Here is an 18,965-nt window from a genome sequence, read left to right as displayed (position 1 = left end):
AGCATGCGCAGCTCGTTCGTTGCTAATCACTTCCGCTGGTCAGAGGGCAGCAAAATGGCTGCCGTGTTAGGTCGATAACATTTGTACCCTAATGTTAACCTAGACCGCAGATTTCAAACTCAAATGCTCTCATTAAGCGTTACATTTAGCATCTAGGAATCGGCACCTGTTCCCACATTTAGACGCTGACATGTTCCAGGTAATCGGCGGGAGGAGCGTGCAGGTGGCGCGGCTCTTAGCGCCCAGGAGCGCCGTGCTCGTGGAAGCTGTCCGGGGCCGAAAGTCTCGCACCGACCCGGTAGCCAAGTCCAAAGAAGGGCGAATTAAAGTGCCTCCCCCCGTCGATCCGGTGGAGATGGTAGTTCTCAAAGAGAGATACACGGAATACAAGCTGATCATGAGGGCGCTCCGGTACGTTTAAATGACAGTATGTCAAAATCAGTTTCCCGTGACAAATAGTCACTCCAACTTAGTGAGCTCCCCGTCAGTCTTAAAGATATTCTGTGTTGCTTTGAAAAAGCTGAACTCGAACACAACTTCGTAAACAATTTCTCGAACCTCTTACACACAAATCTGTGACTAAGAGTGTCTCAGAAACATGAAACGATACATGCTTGGTGTACTTTAAGATTTGGAGTAAAGACAGTGTGATTGGAGTATTTAGTTTTCTTTATGTGTGTCAGTTTGGAGTTTAAGGAGGAGGTGCTACGAAAGAAGTACGAGGAGGAGACGGGCTCTCAGGCGGAGGAGAGGGCGAGGCAGGAGGCGGAGGAGCACCGAGCCCTGATGGGCTGGAACAACGAGGAGAACCTGCGCATGCTGAAAGCCAGGTGAGCAGAGAAGATGATGACATGAATACACTCTTTGTGTCTTTCTTCCACTTCCAGAATGGAAACTGTCTCATTCTAAAAGTGATGTTTTTTGGGGGGGAAATCATTTCAGAATTCTGAGGGTCCAGAAAGAAGCAGAGGAAGCTGAGCGCAAGAAGATTGAAGCTGCCATTCAGAGGGAACAGGAACAGCAAGAATTCATCAAAGAAAAAGAGAGGGAGATTTTGCAGCTGCAGGTAGGGGTTGTTTCTGCATCCAAACTATGCAAGTAGAGCAAAGGGAACATAGTGATAAACTGACAAAACTTTCATTTTCTTTCAGGAGGAAGTAAAGAACTTCATCACCACGGAGAACTTGGATCAACGAATCGAGGAGGCACTGGACAATCCAAAGAATTACAACTTTGCCGTTAACAAAGAAGGGAAAGTCATCAAACAGACAGTCCTGCAGTGAAACGACTGGATGCACAGACATGACTCTGTTGTGGTCCGGACTAATCCGGCAGTTCAGTGATCCAACTCCCTCTGGAGGAGCATTTCAACACCTTTAAGCTGGAAAAAAAATCTTCTTTTAAAAAACATTTGCAGCGTGGCATCATCCGCTCACAGCTGGACCTAGTAGTTTCACCTCAAGGTCACACAGCCTTTATTTTCCCCATGTGTCTGCTTCATATGGTCCCTTATTTAAGTCATGCGTCACCACAACATGTGATCATTGCTGGCATTTGTCATGAGTTTTAGGGTAAATTAATGTAAACAGCATTGAAACGGCTGCTGAAGAACAGGACTTCATTTTTCTGCTTCATTTTGGAGGCTAAGGCCCATTACACATGGTCAGGATCTGTTTATATTGACTTCATGATGATAACTGGTCTTTATGTTGAACCATGGTATTAAAATGCATTTTCTTACCTTGATTGCACATGAAATTTAATCTGATTTCAATATGCACAAAACTTAGGCGGGTCTCTCCCTAAAGGTTCAAAACCCCGATCTGTGCAAGTACAATCTGAGGTTCAATGTTAGCTCTACATTTCCTGTGTCAGGGATTATAGTCCAGTGAAATAATTAGCACGACTCAACAATGGTGCATTCTGCATGCTGAGTAGGATATTGAGTCGTATTATATACATGCATGCATCCTCTGGTAACACTGAGCAAGAGGTCTCATCCCATGTACCGCCATTCTGAGATAATGTTACCTGAGAGAACTTAGATTAAATCGGCTCAAAAGTAAAGCTCAGTCGCACAAGTAAAAATAGGACAGCAGCTTCCATGTAGCTACACAAACTATAAATGAATACATTAGTGGCTTGCGGTGACTAAATGTTTGTTCACGATCCGACTGAGCCTCTGTCAGTGACAGCAACTCCAGGGGTTTCGACTCAACTGGCTACCAGCTGATTGTATTCTGGTTATGTTCCTATACAAGAGGAAGGTTGCTGAGTGGAAAAGTAATCGTTACATGTGAATTTCTGTCTATGCAGACAGATTGCCAAATTGTTTGCCAATAGAAGCCTGATTCCATCTTACAACAACATTCATGGCAGTTTTGGTGACAATCTTATTTGCCATCCAAAATACAAAAACCCAAAACTGAAGTGAGATAACGTTATGTCACTGGGTAAAACAGATTCTGACTAAATTTAACCGAGGACATAATTTAAAGTTGAAATAAGGTGATAAATCATAATATATTTATTGCAATACTCAGCATATTGCAAAATGTTGACATTTGCAATAATATCATATCGTGGGGTATCTGGCGAGTCCCACCTCTAAATGTTAAATCTGAACAAATTTTCAGATGGGGAGGTGTGTAAAAGTATCCCCAGTGACGCTCAGGCTTCAGGCTGCTTTTTAAAGGCTCCCTTTCAGCTTTTCAGCTTCCTTTTTCCTGCTTTTGGCTCCTTGTGATGTCAGTGAGAGTCCATATCCTCTCTTCTCAAACACAGCAGCCTCACCTACCTGCTGTTTACCCTTAAAGAGAGAGATGAGCTAGTATGGCTTGTTTCAGATAGACGACAGACCGAGGGGCTGCTCCAATAAGGATTAGTTTGAACTGTGAATCATGTAGAGCTACCCTAGTAAACCTTAGAGGGGGGAAAGAGATTGAGGCATCCACTTGGAGTGGATGCACTTCTAGCTGCAGCCCTCTGGGTGGCGCCCATCTCTCTGCATGAGCCTGTCTGATTACTCAGTAGAACATTAGCCAGCTTATGTGTGTGACACCGCTCTGCTGAAGCGGCGTAATCCTCTTCTGTTAGGCCAGGTGTGCAGGCTGATGAGATGATGATGACAGGCAAAAACCTCAAGAGAAACCCAAGCAGCCAGCAGCAGCTGAAGCAAGAAAAGGCCACCAATAACATTACATATAAACACAGAGTGTTCCTTTATTGTTTAGTAAACCTGGAGGATTTTCCTTGTTATTTCTTTTCATTTTTGGTCCTCATGCTGCATTGATAGAGTGCACAAAATGATTAGGAAATTCTGCATTTATCCTGTTATTCCCAAATAGCTTCATTTTTAAACCACGTTTCCATGATGTCATACATATTAACCTGCTCTAATATGAAAGCAGAAACTTTCTATGGTTCCAGATTCTTCAGTGGATCCTGTACATTTCTGTTTCATATATTATGTATCACTGTACATTAAACATTTCTGTTAATAAGCAATTTCAAAGTGTTAGGAAGCTGCGATGGCCTTTTTTTGTGTGTTTTCTTACACTATAGACACAATTAAGTGATTAATAATCACATTCAGATCTTACAAACAGGTGCATACCAGCTCTGCTGCTGAGCCGCTGCAATGTTGCGCACACGGTTGATGTGATTAGTAAGGGAAGTTAACGGGATTGTTCCACCGCGGGCAGTGAAGACTGAGATTAACAGTGGATTGATTTGAACTCTGGGCTTAGAAGCACACAGCTGACAACTGGTTTGAGAGCTCTGTCTTAGTCAGCCCACCTGATTTTCTTTTAATTTAACTGAGCAATCAGCCCTGCAGACCTCTTTGTTTATCTGCCAGATGGGTTGGAGGATTCCTGCCTGTCTTTATAAAATAGGCTTAGGTTAACAGATCATCTTTTGAAAAACTCATATATCTATCATACTTTAAATTTAAAATAATCTTTGACCATAATCTGACTCTTTACTGCTGCAGTAGGTCATTGTTGGATTTGTGCAGTCAGCTGCTGGCTCGGTGCGAGGAACCAAAACAAAAGTGCTATTGTTCTGTTGGAGCATACCGTTGGAGCAGTGGTCCACATGACCACAAAATAATTGCGGGAAAAGTAAAATACCAGCATGATACAATACCAGAGACCAGGTTTTTTGTAACACCAAAGTATGCTGCTTTTTTTCCACCGGTGTGGCTGGTATATCTGTAGCAGACTGTGTTTACAGGCACTGAAAACAGCTGCTTTACAGCTTCAGTATTGTTGCAGTGAATCATTCCCGGTCAAACGAGTCTCAGGAGGTTTTTCTCTGTTTTATTTGGTGCAGCAGGTGTGATTACATCAGAGTAAATACAACAAATCTAACTGTAACTGTAGCTTTCTTTGGCCTTTGCCCATTAATCTCTCAAAGATTATTAAAGTACGTGTGTGCACTAAAGCTAACGATGGCTTCAAACTGGTCCAAATACTGCTGTTGACCCAGAATGATTCTTTAGTGCCTCCATGTTGGCAATAAATACATTCACAAAATACTGTAAACACAAAGGCAGATGTTATTACTTAAACAAGCGGTTTAAAAGCATCTCTGTATATATATATATCTGCAAAACATTGAAGCTTTTCTCTTTATGGTGATTTAAAAAAATGTAAAAAACCCAGTCATAACTCATAAACAGAACAGAATATAAAAGGTCGATCATACACAGGAGACTGTCTCACTGACTTTATAAAATTTTAATTTGCAGTAAAAATATAGCACGCACTCACCTCAGACTACACGAAAAATTACCACTTGAATATTCAAGTAAAATAATTCACACGTAGAGCACACGCTCGCTGCTTCAGTGACTACAAATCTAGAGATATGTGGCGGGGATCCGTTTTAGCACCTGAAGACAAAAGGTTTGTGTCTTTCTTTCTGAGTTAGTGAGGTGTATCTTTATTCCCGCTTTGGTTTCTAAGTTGCTGGGAAGTTACTGGCGATTAAGAAATCTTGTTATTCAGCTGTCCGGGATATTTCTCAAATCTCCTCTCTGCCTCCTCGCTCAATGCATCCCCTGCAGGGAGATCAAATAATCAGTAAAGGTGGTCAGAGATGCCAATAAGAGTACATTTTATTATCATTATCATTATCTGGTAGTCTCACTGCTTTCCACTGCTTACCAATGTGGCAGTTGTGGAACCAGATCCGATGTCCGTCGTACTTGCAGTTGCACTTCATGGCGTTGTTGGTGAAGTCGCTCTCAGCCACTTCATAGTTTGGATTGATTACAACCTGAACAGAGGAGAAGTATTAAATAAACTATTCTTACTCTGTTGGTTTTATGGTCAGACAAGCTGTGTGACCCAAAACTAAGTATACTAAGCACACGAAAATGCAGAATATATGCAGAATTGAGTATAAGAGAAGTTAAAGAGAAGAGTTCCCCATAGAAAAAGAGCGATGAAGCTGTACTTTATTCCCTGGACCTGAAAACAGGACTTTCAAAGAAATAAAAAAAGAAAACTATGGAGATCAACTTTCTTAATCTGCCCTGTAGGTGTTATTATGTGTGGAGCTCTTTAAAAAATTAAGTACTTTTTTATTTCCTGCAGAGAAACACTGAGATTCAGTCCTGCGAAAAACAAAGGTAAGAAGCTAAGTATACCCCATGATTCAGTAGCTTGTAGAAACCATTTAGCAACAATAACATGAAGCAATAATCTGTGACTTTATCAGCCTCTCACGTCGTCGTGGAGGAATTTTGGCCCACTCTTCTCTGCAGCATTGTTTCGGTTTATTGAATCGCATGCACAGCACTCTTAAGGTGACACCACAGCATCTCAGTCAGGTTGAAGTGTTGACTTCTTTTCTTTGTCAACCATTCTGCTGTAGATTTGCTGCTGTGCTTGCGATCATTGTTCCATGACTCAGTTTTGGCCAAGTGTTAAGTTGTTGAACAGATGGCCTCACATCTGGCTCAAGATAGGCAAAGAGTCAAAACATCTCCATTTATAGAGATTGTCACACTTTGTTCAATCAACTCTTTGTACTACAATTAAATTCTGAAGAAGACATAGCCGTGTTGCCATGGCAATGTTTTGTTGTTGATTATGGCAATTTGTTTCTAACAGGTATAAGTGCAGTGGTAATAGATCTGCTGGCTTACTGAAGCTCCAGTATTAGCACGATAAACTGAAAGACGGCAGCTGAAGTACAATCAATCAAAGCATCATCTATCCTTGTTTGCCTTTACTAGCACTGAAATATATATATGAATCTGCCAAAGAGCTCTGAAACTGGCCTCATGTGGGTAAAACCAATCTGAACGTCACCATTTTTGGGGTTCTGTGCTTTGAATTTCCACTATAACTCTCTCAAATAGGTTTCTACACACTGAGTCCCACAGTCTCACCTGCATAATGTAATTTCCAGGTTTGATGTCTGTGATGTCAATCCACTGGCAGTCAATGTCATGACGGTACAAATCCCAGCAGCCCACGGTGATGCCCTGATCGCCAAAATTGGCGCACTCGTATCGTTTAGAAATGCCTTAATGTCCCAGAAGAAGAGACAGATTCAGTGAGATATGTTTGAAAGACTAGCAGCAATGCAAAAAGGTCGTTAGGGAATTTTCTGGTCATGTTTATTTGATAATAAATTCATTAAAAGGAAATCATCATTCTGACCTTCTTGACAGTCTGTGTCCTCCAGACAGAAACTGGCTTTGTGTCCCTCTGCCACTTTGGTACCGTTGGCATTCAGCAAATCATAGTGGGTAAATATATCCATACTGTGGTAGTGGCTGTATTTAATATAAAAAGAAGTAAATGTTATCTTTTATATCCTGTATTTCTCTTTTGATGACTGACCACACACTGAGGTCTGTGATGGTATTTGCTTATATCTGGAATCTACATGGTGATAACAGGATGACTTTACAGGAATTTCTGACATGTTGTATATTTGGCAAAAGGATAAAAACCAAAGATAACACAGGAAGTGCATTAGGTTGATGCTCATTCTAACAATGCAATACTAGGAGATGTTTTTAATAGAAATACAGGGAGTGCAGAATTATTAGGCAAATGAGTATTTTGTCCACATCATCCTCTTCATGCATGTTGTCTTACTCCAAGCTGTATAGGCTCGAAAGCCTACTACCAATTAAGCATATTAGGTGATGTGCATCTCTGTAATGAGAAGGGGTGTGGTCTAATGACATCAACACCCTATATCAGGTGTGCATAATTATTAGGCAACGTCCTTTCCTTTGGCAAAATGGGTCAAAAGAAGGACTTGACAGGCTCAGAAAAGTCAAAAATAGTGAGATATCTTGCAGAGGGATGCAGCAGTCTCAAAATTGCAAAGCTTCTGAAGCGTGATCATCGAACAATCAAGCGTTTCATTCAAAATAGTCAACAGGGTCGCAAGAAGCGTGTGGAAAAACCAAGGCGCAAAATAACTGCCCATGAACTGAGAAAAGTCAAGCGTGCAGCTGCCAAGATGCCACTTGCCACCAGTTTGGCCATATTTCAGAGCTGCAACATCACTGGAGTGCCCAAAAGCACAAGGTGTGCAATACTCAGAGACATGGCCAAGGTAAGAAAGGCTGAAAGACGACCACCACTGAACAAGACACACAAGCTGAAACGTCAAGACTGGGCCAAGAAATATCTCAAGACTGGTTTTTCTAAGGTTTTATGGACTGATGAAATGAGAGTGAGTCTTGATGGGCCAGATGGATGGGCCCGTGGCTGGATTGGTAAAGGGCAGAGAGCTCCAGTCCGACTCAGACGCCAGCAAGGTGGAGGTGGAGTACTGGTTTGGGCTGGTATCATCAAAGATGAGCTTGTGGGGCCTTTTCGGGTTGAGGATGGAGTCAAGCTCAACTCCCAGTCCTACTGCCAGTTTCTGGAAGACACCTTCTTCAAGCAGTGGTACAGGAAGAAGTCTGCATCCTTCAAGAAAAACATGATTTTCATGCAGGACAATGCTCCATCACACGCGTCCAAGTACTCCACAGCGTGGCTGGCAAGAAAGGGTATAAAAGAAGAAAAACTAATGACATGGCCTCCTTGTTCACCTGATCTGAACCCCATTGAGAACCTGTGGTCCATCATCAAATGTGAGATTTACAAGGAGGGAAAACAGTACACCTCTCTGAACAGTGTCTGGGAGGCTGTGGTTGCTGCTGCACGCAATGTTGATGGTGAACAGATCAAAACACTGACAGAATCCATGGATGGCAGGCTTTTGAGTGTCCTTGCAAAGAAAGGTGGCTATATTGGTCGCTGATTTGTTTTTGTTTTGTTTTTGAATGTCAGAAATGTATATTTGTGAATGTGGAGATGTTATATTGGTTTCACTGGTAAAAATAAATAATTGAAATGGGTATATATTTGTTTTTTGTTAAGTTGCCTAATAATTATGCACAGTAATAGTCACCTGCACACACAGATATCCCCCTAAAATAGCTAAAACTAAAAACAAACTAAAAACTACTTCCAAAAACATTCAGCTTTGATATTAATGAGTTTTTTGGGTTCATTGAGAACATGGTTGTTGTTCAATAATAACATTATTCCTCATCCTAATAATCCTAATAATTCTACACTCCCTGTACTAACGCCTCAAATATATGACCTGTGAACACTTATCCCCAAAGTCTAAACACTCAGTCAGTTCATACCAGTCATGTTACTGGATAAACACAATTGGTCCTCTGCTGTTATCTGAATAGCAGACATAAGCACCCTTCCTACTTTCTTTCCGCCAGTCTGAACACATTTTTTGTTTCTCACAGACTAAACAAAAACACACAGACTGGAGTTATACTAGACTCTAGTCCTTTTTAAATGAAATAATAATAAACATAGTTATCTCCTATGTTCATTTGGTCAGTTTATTCATACCTACTTTTCTGCTTCAATGGTGAATTTTGTTTTAACACGATTTTGGGAACAGAAAGATACTCCCAAAACTGATTTACCAGTATGTGTGGATCACCTAACGTGTTATAAATATTTTTCTTTTCCTTTTTCAAATAAATCCAGATCGATTTAAGCAATTTGATTTTAATCCCAGACCTTAAAATAAGTAGGGAAAACCCCAACAACACATGATCTCATATGAGTGAGAAATTGGCGACTGTGAGGAGGAAGAACTCCCTTTTAACAGGATGAGACCTTAACAACGTGAACCTAAACAAAAGTTTCTTCCTTTGTCTTTCCACTGAGACTTTGAGAGTCAGAGACCTTCTGAAATTTTTGCTATAATAAAAAAAATTAAACTTCCACAAACTTATTTTGATTGAAATGCAAATCACTATTCGGGGTTTAACCTTTAATTCTTTAATCACATATTGAGGTTATTGTTTTCATAATAGACCTGGTTTCTTACCCGTGACAGGCGTGCCACACCCACGAGTGCCGTCCAGCTTTTGGCTTGAAGTCGGCGCGGCCGATGTTGTGGATCTGAGAGGAGAAGCGGAGCAAGCGGCGGTGTCCGTATGGCCAGTTGGCCTTCGCAGCTGATTTAGACAGGCAGTCCTCCTCTGCAGCGCAGTAGAGCATGTGCAGAGGGCGATCCTCGATATAAACTGTCTGCTCAACCAGAGAGGCATTCAGGACGAGGTCAGAGGCCGCTGGATAGAGAAGGAGGGTTAGGATTGAGATATAGTCCTCATTCTTTTTGTGGTAATACACAGCAGAAGTTTAATCTTGCTGCAGATTTACATAAATAAGAACAATCAAAGCTTTTGTTTGTCTCCGTGTCACTCACTCTCTGAGCAGATTACTCCCGCTGCAAACTTTGCTGCCGCTCTCTGGCAGCTGACAGTTTTGTGGTACTGGCACTGACTCAGAGCCATCTCATTTCCCATGCACTTCACACCGCTCATCACCATGTCTGTCACATTACTGCTGTCCCAATACCAGGTTTCCTTAAAGAGATATAACAAAACAGGCACACGTGCAAAGACAAAAAAAACAAAAAACACGGTGCGTCGATCAGGACAAAATCATTCGCAGACTGCTGCAGAGTTCAGTGCGCTATTACGTTCTGAAAAACAGATGTTCATGACTCATTTTTGGCCCCTGAATGAGGACAGAGTGTAATGCTGACTTTATGACCACTTTGTTCAGATGCTAAGAGACTCAATAGTCTTTCTGCAAGGCTTCTCAACCTCACGCAACAATAGCCTAATCGAACCCTTAAATATAACGTGCAACAGTCACTCTCTAGTGATCAAAGTAGAAATCTGCCTCATTAGCTGTAGTGGAAAATTCAATAGCACATCCTTGTAATTGTGCACATCCTTGTCCGTTCTACCCATTTTTTATACTTTAGCCAGTGAAGTTGCACATCTGCACATTTTGCTTGGTTTTCTGCTTGGCTTCAAAATATCAGCAGTGAACTGGGATTCAAATTCTGTTGCACCAATAACTATGATCTACCTAGAATAACATTTTTAAGCAATATTGTTTACAAAAATTGGATTCTGCAAAGTTCAATTTTGAACTTCTACACATTTCTTACAAATAGTTTTTTGTAGGTTTGAATTGTTCACTTTATATCAGTCACTGTGACAAATATGAGGGTCTGAAAAGCTTCACTAGCGTTTAGAATTTTCTAAATGCTGTCAGTTAAATTCAGCAATTTGGGGGTTTTTTTGGTCAGTTTTCCTGTGAGCTTTCCTCAGTTTTTACAGAAAGAAAGACAAAAGTTTATAGTAAGAAATGTAAAACACAACATACTTGTAATTCAAATCTATGTTTCTTCAACTTCATAATGCTTCTACTGCAATCCTGAATATCACATCAGCAATATCACAGTCTGTGCTATCATTACTTCTGTGCATGTTTTGTTCATGTGTGATTTAAGTCTTCATTCCTACTTACAGTGATGGCATGCATGGAGTAGCCGAGCCCTAGCTGCCTGCAAACCACCATGGCTTCCTTTGTGGTCCAGCCTGTGCTGCACACTGTGCCCCACTTGGACCCAACCTGAACCTCCACCCGGCCCTCATAACTGCTCCGGCCGCCCACTATCCGGATCTGCAGAGTTTTCCTGCTGGGAGTCAGTGAGGGGACACACTTCCTGTCCTGTCTCTGAACTGTCTAAGCTAAACCTGTCAATGTTCATATCCAGTCCTCCCACAGTAGAAAGTGTGTTGTCGAAGCAGCAGTTTGGTTAGTCTTTTCTAGGCGACGAAAACATCGACATGGTTTCCACATGAGGTCACCACATCACTTTGGTGGCGAGCGGTTTTGGGTCAGATTAGAAGCTTCACTTGCACGAAAGTGGTTTGTTTTTTTTTCCCCCAGACAGAGAAAGAAACAGCTACCCATATGTAAATTATAATATGCTGTCACATGTTCATGAATGCATGCTCAAATATAATCTTAAAACATATACTGCAATAATTTAAGCCTACGTTAGTCATATATTTGAGCATTTATGCACCAAAAGAAAAAAAAGCTGCACACTCAGTGGCCGTTTCATTTATTGCACTCTGTGGTGCGTGTGCCTGTGATGAGCTGAGTGCTTCATGATTACGTGCCGGTAAACATGCCCCTGCAGCTACTGCCAGAGAAGCTGGATTCAGCATCTCAGAAACAGAAAAACAGCTGCAACTATTTTGAGGATGTCGGCATCTGGAGTTTACTACACTACTGCCTTTAAGGCGACAGAGTATTGGTGCCCGGAAGAAAATGGAAAGTCTCCTGTCCTCTTAGGCAACATGACCTACACAGCTAAAACTTCGAGTTTCATCAGAACGTAAGAAGGCAATGGAAAACTACCACATGAGAAGAAACAGGATTTTTTCTATGTATCCATCCTGACTGATTCAAGCAGTTAAGGATGATTTTGGTGATACAATTACAAAAATAATGGACTAGTACTTAAATGACAGCAACCATAGATCAGTAGTCCATTAGAAGACTGATTGTATGATTTCAAATCTAAAACTGCTACCACAGAATCCACCATTGAAGACCACATTTTAAATGCACCAGGCTCATGTGAGGCAAAATCTATGGCGTGAACACTCCCCAGTCTTAGATTCTGTCTATTTGAGTACACTGTTGCCTTGAATACAGTCAACTGCAGATACAGTCGTCTAAACAAGGAGTTTCTTCACTTTTAACAACACTGAAGCCTTAAAAACAAACTAAAATGAAAGGCCATTGGGTGTACATGACAGTATATTATATTTCCATATGATTTATATGTACCAAAAAAGACAACAGTTTACTCTGTTGCAGAATGTTGTCCTTGGTGGTGTTAATAACCTACTTGCAGGCCCTGGTTAGCGTAGCCCAAGCCCAGTTGCCTACAGGCCACCATGGCCTCCTTGGTGCTCCAGTTTTCACCACAGATCAGACCCCAGCTCTGTGTCCCATTAGGGTCCGAGGTCAGCACCTCGACACGGCCCTCATAGCGGGTTCGTCCTCCTGTGATTCGGATCTGTGCGGGACCAAGGGGTTAGGAACCACAAAGCAAAGTGTAGATGCACAAAGAGACGGGTTTTCTCTTGTGAACAACCTCTAATTATGTCAAAAATATTACAGGCTACTTCATGAAAAATCAATACATGTTTTACTACAGATGATAATTAATGAGATTACATTTTCTGAAGGTTTATTTTGATGATAGTATCTAATTTCAGGAGGTTTTAGCCCGCCGTCTGTGTGTATCTACACAAGGAGAAGCGTAACCAGAAATACTCGGGTTTCAGAAGAGGTCACTGCTGTCAGAAAAAGCTTTTTCAAACTGAATTTAGATGTTTTTAAAAACATTTTGATTTGCTTTTTCAGCAACTCAACAAGGAAACTCATTCAAAGCAGACAAATGTGAAACTCAAACTGAGGATTTGGCCAATGAGCTTTTTTGTGACAACAGTACCGAAGGATTATTGGTTGAGAACAGATGTGAGATTGTTCTTACTGTTAGCTCTAAATCTCACATTTTTGTGCACAAAGACGACTAAAGCAGCTTCTACTGAAGGCCAGAAAAGATACTAAAATAAACAGTGTGAAATAAGACAATATTTAACTTCTTTCCTATCCCCCCTGTAGAAGATAGAAACAATCTAAACATTCGAATCATTCAGCCTGTTTAGAAAAGTAAGTCTATTTGCTATGAATTCCATATAAAACAACAAGAATTTCTCAAATTAACAACTTTTAAATGAAACATTTTAGTGAGAAAGTTCAGGTCTGACCGAGGTCTCGAGGCCCATGTAAGGCACGTTGCAGCGAACAGCAGCGTCCTCTGAGTGCTGGCAGTTCTCTGATGTGATGTTTTTAACGGGGCAGTCCCAGATGGACCTTTCCTGCCCGAGGCACTTCACCTCATTCATGTAGATCGGACCCATTCCTGGACAAGCAGACAGACAGATGCACTGACAACTTTGAAGTTACTTTTGATAGTCTTTCAAGGCAAAATGATGAGACACATCCTACAGTATTTAAGAGCTTGGAAACACAACACATTTAGAGCTTCTGACGTAATAGATTTCAGTTATGGATGTTGTAGTTAATTATGGGGAAACCTTATCTAAAAACATTTTTTGACAAAAACTGAGGGTTTCACTCAACTGAGGCTCAATCACTGAGCCCCAAGGCAGTTAATTAGGAGTTTAATCTGATTTAGTACAATCCAGGTCACGACTGCTTTTTGGACCTTTCAAAAGGCTCAATCTGGTTTTGAGAAGCTCAGCCAATAAAGATGAAGAAGCACCCCAAACTAGCAGTACTGAAATTGTAGTCTTTGGATTTTATGGTGGTTATTATAATATACTTGATATGCTACAATATGCAGAATTAAAAGGTCTCTTTTTGCATGGCTTCCAAACTGTTTGCAGTACTGAAACAAATACCGAGCTCACTTTTTAACATCGGTCAGCACCACCCTGCTTCATATTTACTCTCTAAACTCTCACTCTGTCTCTGCAAGTCATAGCACCATGAGGTGATTGTGATGCGTAATTTCTGTGAAAGGAATTCCTTCGGCCGCACTCGTTTCCGACTTCAGTGACGTTCAGGAATGTTTCTTGGACTCGCTGAGCCAGGTGGTGGTCGGACAGGAGTCTGAACACACAGCAGAGGTCTGTTCCAGGAAGCATGACTGACAATGTCCGAGTGTAACCCTGCTCTGGATCCACAGCAGCTGATCGGAATGAATTTAATGAAAGAAGTGGCATAAAATATATTTGGAAGGTGCTTATCCCACAGCAGTTTTGCCATTTGAAGCCTCTATATAGACCCCAAGTAGGCCAGCCTGTGTTTGGCCCATCACAATTTTGCCTTTTTGCTAAGAGGGAATTTTGCGAGGACCCCACAGTGGCCAGGCCACTGCTGAGGGCTGTGTGGGTGTGCCTATAAAGGCCTCAAACTTGAGTGACTCAAGTTTGAGGTTCTTCCATAAATTCTCCCATCCATGTCTTTATGGACCTTGCTTTGTGCACTGGTGTGCAGTTATGTTGGAACAGGAAGGGGCAATCCCCAAACTGTTCCCACAAAGTTGGCAGCATGAAAGTGTCCAAAATGTCTTGGTATGGTGAAGCATTAAGAGTTCCTTTCACTGGAGCTAAGGGACTGAGCCCAACTCCTGAAAAACAACCCCACACCATAACCCCCCTCCACCAAACTTTATATTTGGTACAGTGCAGTCAGACAAGTATGGTTCTCCTGGCAACCACCAAACACAGACTCATACATTGAGTTGCCAGATGGAGAAGCTGTGAATTCTGCTTGCTGATATAAGGCTTGATGCAGCCATGGAAACCCATTCTATAAAGCTCTCCATCTTCTGTTCTTAAGGTAATCTGAAGGCCACATGAAGTTTGGAGGTCTGTAGTGATTGACTCTGCAGAAAGTTGGTGATCTCTGCACTCTATGCACCTCAGCATCTGCTGAATCCGCTCTTTGATTGTACCTGAGTTGCTGTTGTTCCCAATCGCTTCCACTTTGTTGCAATACTACCAACAGCTGACTGTGGAATATTTAGTAGCAAAGCTGCACGTCTACATGCTTGATTTTACATACCTGTGGCCATGGAAGTGTTTGAAACAACTGAATTCAATGATTTGGATGGGTAAGTGAATACTTTTGATAATATAGGCTTTAAAAGATTCCAGAGCCGGTGCTACCAACATCACCTCCAACAGAGGCAGACTGAGAAAACGTCTGCTGCATGTAATATTTTAAAGGTAGAGTGCTGTTCAGATAAAAATAGTTATTTAAACAAATCAATTTGTCTTCACATTCATATGACAGGTGTGAAATGTATGGTTTTCAGGGTTTTTATCGGTTTTCAGCGTTATTTTGTTATCGTTTTTATCGTTAACTCGGTTTTCCTGGGTCTTTTCACGTGTGTTATGAATAAATCTTCTTTTTTTCGGTACCGGTACTAGTTTTATTTTGTTGTATTTATCCGCGACACCTTAAAGGCCGGTCCGTGAAAATATTGTCGGGCATAAACCGGTGGCGCAAATCAATCATTTGGTCAGCAGCTAATAAGACAGATCTGAACAGACTTCAGTTAGTCCAGAACAAGGTGGCCAGATTAGTGTTAAGGTGTTCATACTATACAAATATTGATAAAATGCATGATAAACATTCTTGGCTTTCTGCACAAGCTAAATTATACTATGGCTTACTTGTATTTTTGAAGAAAGCAATACTGGTAAACACACCATATTTTTTTTCTGCTCAGTTGCAATATCCAGATGAAATACATAACCGTAGTACACGATTTTCAACAAACCGCAATTTAGTAACTCCTCCAGTTAAAAGCAACTTTTTGAAAAACTCTGTTATATTTAGAGCATTAGGCAGCTTTTAATTCATTGTAAATACTGTAAGAGGGCAATGCCATTTGTAATGGAAATTTGTGTATTTTGTTTTGGTGTTATTGATATTTATATGCTTATATTTTCACAATTGTAAAACCTTACTGTGGATGTAAGAGCCAAATTATGTGGATATTTGGTATCCACTTTATTGTGTAATATTTTATTTGATTGTATTTGATGGTTTGGGCCCCATGAAGACTAGCAACCAATGTTGTGGAAGCTAATGTGGTTCCTTATAAATAAACAAATAAGCATTAATCATGTAAAGGACACCCTGTGTCTTAAAAGCTGAAAACTAAACTCAAGGCATGCTAAGGAACACGTGCCAGTGAGAAGAGCAAGATTTCAGAAATGAACCCAGAGTTTGTGTTGCTTTTCTGTCTGGAGTGGAAAATCCAGAGTTTATCGCATCTCAGGGTTAATGAATTCAAGGTTTTGACTAAACCTGCTTTCTGGAAGACAGCCCAGGCCAACTTCTTCTGTGGTAGATATCATGCTGTACACAAACTACAGCAGACATCCCCACCCAGCATTTCTGAGAGCGGGTGTGACGGGTGTGTTCTTTATGAAGCTGCAAGAAACTAATTGTATTATCTATGTGCAGCTGTGGTGTGTGTGTGGATTGGTTTTAGAAAATTCTTCGAAATTCAGCACCTTAAACGACCTAACAAAGGCGCAATTTGTTCACAAGGACATGCATTTCCTCACACACATACACAAAAAACTGCTTCATTCAGGATTCCCAACCTGCCTGCTCTAAGCTTTCAGTGAGGCTTTTGGAAGCAGATCAGCTTTTCAGCCAAATTTCAACAACTTTAATATTTTTCCTACAAGCCAAGGAAATGGACAAAGTGCAGACCAGGGAGTTTAGCTACAAAAATGATTACAATTGTTATTTAACAACACAACTCACCATAATCTATGCATATATTGTCATAGATTACATTTCTATATGTCTTCAGTGTACACACATCTTTGACTCTATGCAATGTCTTCTACACCTTGGCAGAAAAAGTCATTCTTGTTGCTCATGTGGAGCCCAGGTGGCCCAGACACATGCTGGCCTTATAAAACTGACTGCCCCGTCGTCACATGAAATGATCCATAGCCCAGCTGGAAAAAAAATACTTTTCTGCTCTAAAAGTGCCTGACCACCACTTGGGAATCACAAACACATAAAAAAAAAAAGCTATATAATGAATGGGGCACTCAGTCGGAGAATTAATGGATAAAACACACTATGAAAGGCCCATTATTGTAATGACTTCATCAGAAAATGCACAATACATTTACAGCTCTGTCTCTCATGTCCTCCATTCCTTCATTTTTATCTTTCTACAAGTGTAGCATTCCTTTACTTTTTCAAAAAGCTTCAAATGAGGAATCCGTGTAGGAATGTTAAAGGCAGATTATCAGTTCTGCAGGTTGAAGCGATGACCTGAGAGATTAGAAGGCCAGAGACGGACAGCTGGCGACTGAAGTCCTCTCTGAAGACAGTTATAAACACATCCTGGCTTCAAAGAGATTTAATGCAAAAAAACCCCTCAAACAGAATCCACTCAATGATCAAAGTCTTATAAAATAATTTTTTTGAATCTGTACAAACATTTCTCTATAAATAACCTCTTCAGTTGAGTTAGATATCTATATGTGGAACCAGATCAGTTACCTTTTAGATATGCACTGGTACTTTTCTATTGAATTTGAGCCCTCTGAAGCACTTTCTTACTACAAGCCTCATTCACCCAGTCACACACACACAGGCACTTTTTACTATGCCAAAGTACTTGAAACCTAACATTCACACACTCACACTCTGATGAATGCATAGGGGGCAGCTTGGGTCTCAGTATCCCACTCAAGGATACTCTGACATGCAGATTGGAGCAGCCAAAGATCACCATTGTACAAACTTTTTAATCATTCCTGACCTTGACCCATGCGGGCACCGGTGAGAGCCTCCTTGGCGCTGCCAAAGCCGAGCTCCCTGCAGACAACGCTGGCCGACAGCAGATTCCAGCGGTCGTCGCACACAGTCCCCCACACGTTGTCTTTCAGCACCTCGACCCGACCCTCGCCTACCTTGGCACCTCCCTTCAGCCTCACATTGGTCTAAACAACAAAGAGACACTTCACGTTATTCAACTATGCCAGCACATATCTGTGACCACTTCACAAAAAAATACTTTACCGAAATTTTCAGTTTCTTTTTCAAACCGCTGTTTTGCATGAACAGCGGCCCCGGCATGCAGCTAATGACAGCCGGCATGCCCCCTGCGCAGGAGGATGTGGCGTTTGGCTTGTTGAATTCCAGCGGACAGGCGGCCAGATGGACCTCTGTACCCGTACATGCCACAGAGTGAAGATGGAAGTTGTTCTTCTGACGTTCCAAATACAACCTGGAGGGAGCAGAAGCACAGGCAGGGACTGTGGTGAGTGAAATACTGAGCGAATCAATACCCTGATTGTATTTATGGTACACAGAAAAAAAATAAAAAAATAAAAAAATAAAAAAATAAAAAAATAAAAAAATAAATAAATAAATAAATATATATATATATCACACACGCAATAATAAGAAATGTTGGTGTGGTTTATTTTAAACACAAATAAAGATTATGATTATCACTTGGGTTAACAAAGATGTCACATTTTGGAGAATATTCATTACTCTGTCCTGCTGAACATTTTACAAGAGGATGTATAATCCATATACAATATATAGCTGTAGTTGGTTAGTGTAGCAACAAAGACCACCAACAGGAAACTTAAACGTGCACAAACTTTAATAAAATCTTGGCAAAGGTCTCTGCTTGGCTGAGAAAAAAAGTCAGGTAACCTTTTATAAAATAGCAAATGGTTTTTACATTTGCATTTTGCTACTGATTCACTCGATTCAGAGCACAGAGAACAGATCAGAGCCTGCTATTTTTTAGTCTTTGTGCTAAGCTACGCAGACTACCTGACTGTATGTGACAAAAGCTATTTCATCAGTTTTTCAACACCAAAATGCTCTTTATAAAAACAAATCTTTGGACATTCAACAACACAATCACATATATGGTACGCACACACATCTATGACAATTTCAATATTCAAAATTTTGTTGATTCTA

General features: G+C 40.9%; 2 protein-coding genes across 3 annotated transcripts in view; one reads left to right on the top strand and one right to left on the bottom strand.

Moving 5' to 3' along the window:
* Positions 1-28: 28 nt before the first annotated feature.
* Positions 29-2,490, top strand: mrps26 (mitochondrial ribosomal protein S26). Its single transcript, XM_005929623.3, has 4 exons — positions 29-411; positions 684-830; positions 943-1,066; positions 1,152-2,490. Exons 1-4 carry the CDS (start codon positions 191-193, stop codon positions 1,281-1,283), a joined length of 624 nt encoding a protein of 207 aa, XP_005929685.1. The 5' UTR covers positions 29-190; the 3' UTR covers positions 1,284-2,490.
* Positions 2,491-4,302: 1,812 nt separating this feature from the next.
* Positions 4,303-18,965, bottom strand: part of loxl3b (lysyl oxidase-like 3b) — a gene marked incomplete in the record, with an annotated part of 30,730 nt that continues 16,067 nt past the window's right edge. Inside the window, 10 exon segments of one of the 2 annotated variants that reach the window (XM_042223740.1) lie at positions 4,303-5,065; positions 5,172-5,283; positions 6,404-6,540; positions 6,678-6,793; positions 9,391-9,634; positions 9,772-9,931; positions 10,890-11,045; positions 13,217-13,371; positions 17,782-17,962; positions 18,042-18,249. In XM_042223740.1, coding sequence (XP_042079674.1) covers positions 4,992-5,065; positions 5,172-5,283; positions 6,404-6,540; positions 6,678-6,793; positions 9,391-9,634; positions 9,772-9,931; positions 10,890-11,045; positions 13,217-13,371; positions 17,782-17,962; positions 18,042-18,249 — 1,543 coding nt within the window. 2 annotated transcript variants of the gene reach the window in all.

The sequence above is a fragment of the Haplochromis burtoni genome, unplaced genomic scaffold, assembly GCF_018398535.1.
Source record: "Haplochromis burtoni strain Fernald_Lab_line unplaced genomic scaffold, NCSU_Asbu1 Contig_119, whole genome shotgun sequence".
NCBI lineage: Eukaryota > Metazoa > Chordata > Actinopteri > Cichliformes > Cichlidae > Haplochromis > Haplochromis burtoni.
The sequence above is the reverse complement of the archived record's forward strand: the minus strand, read 5'-3'. Positions and strand labels throughout refer to the sequence as shown.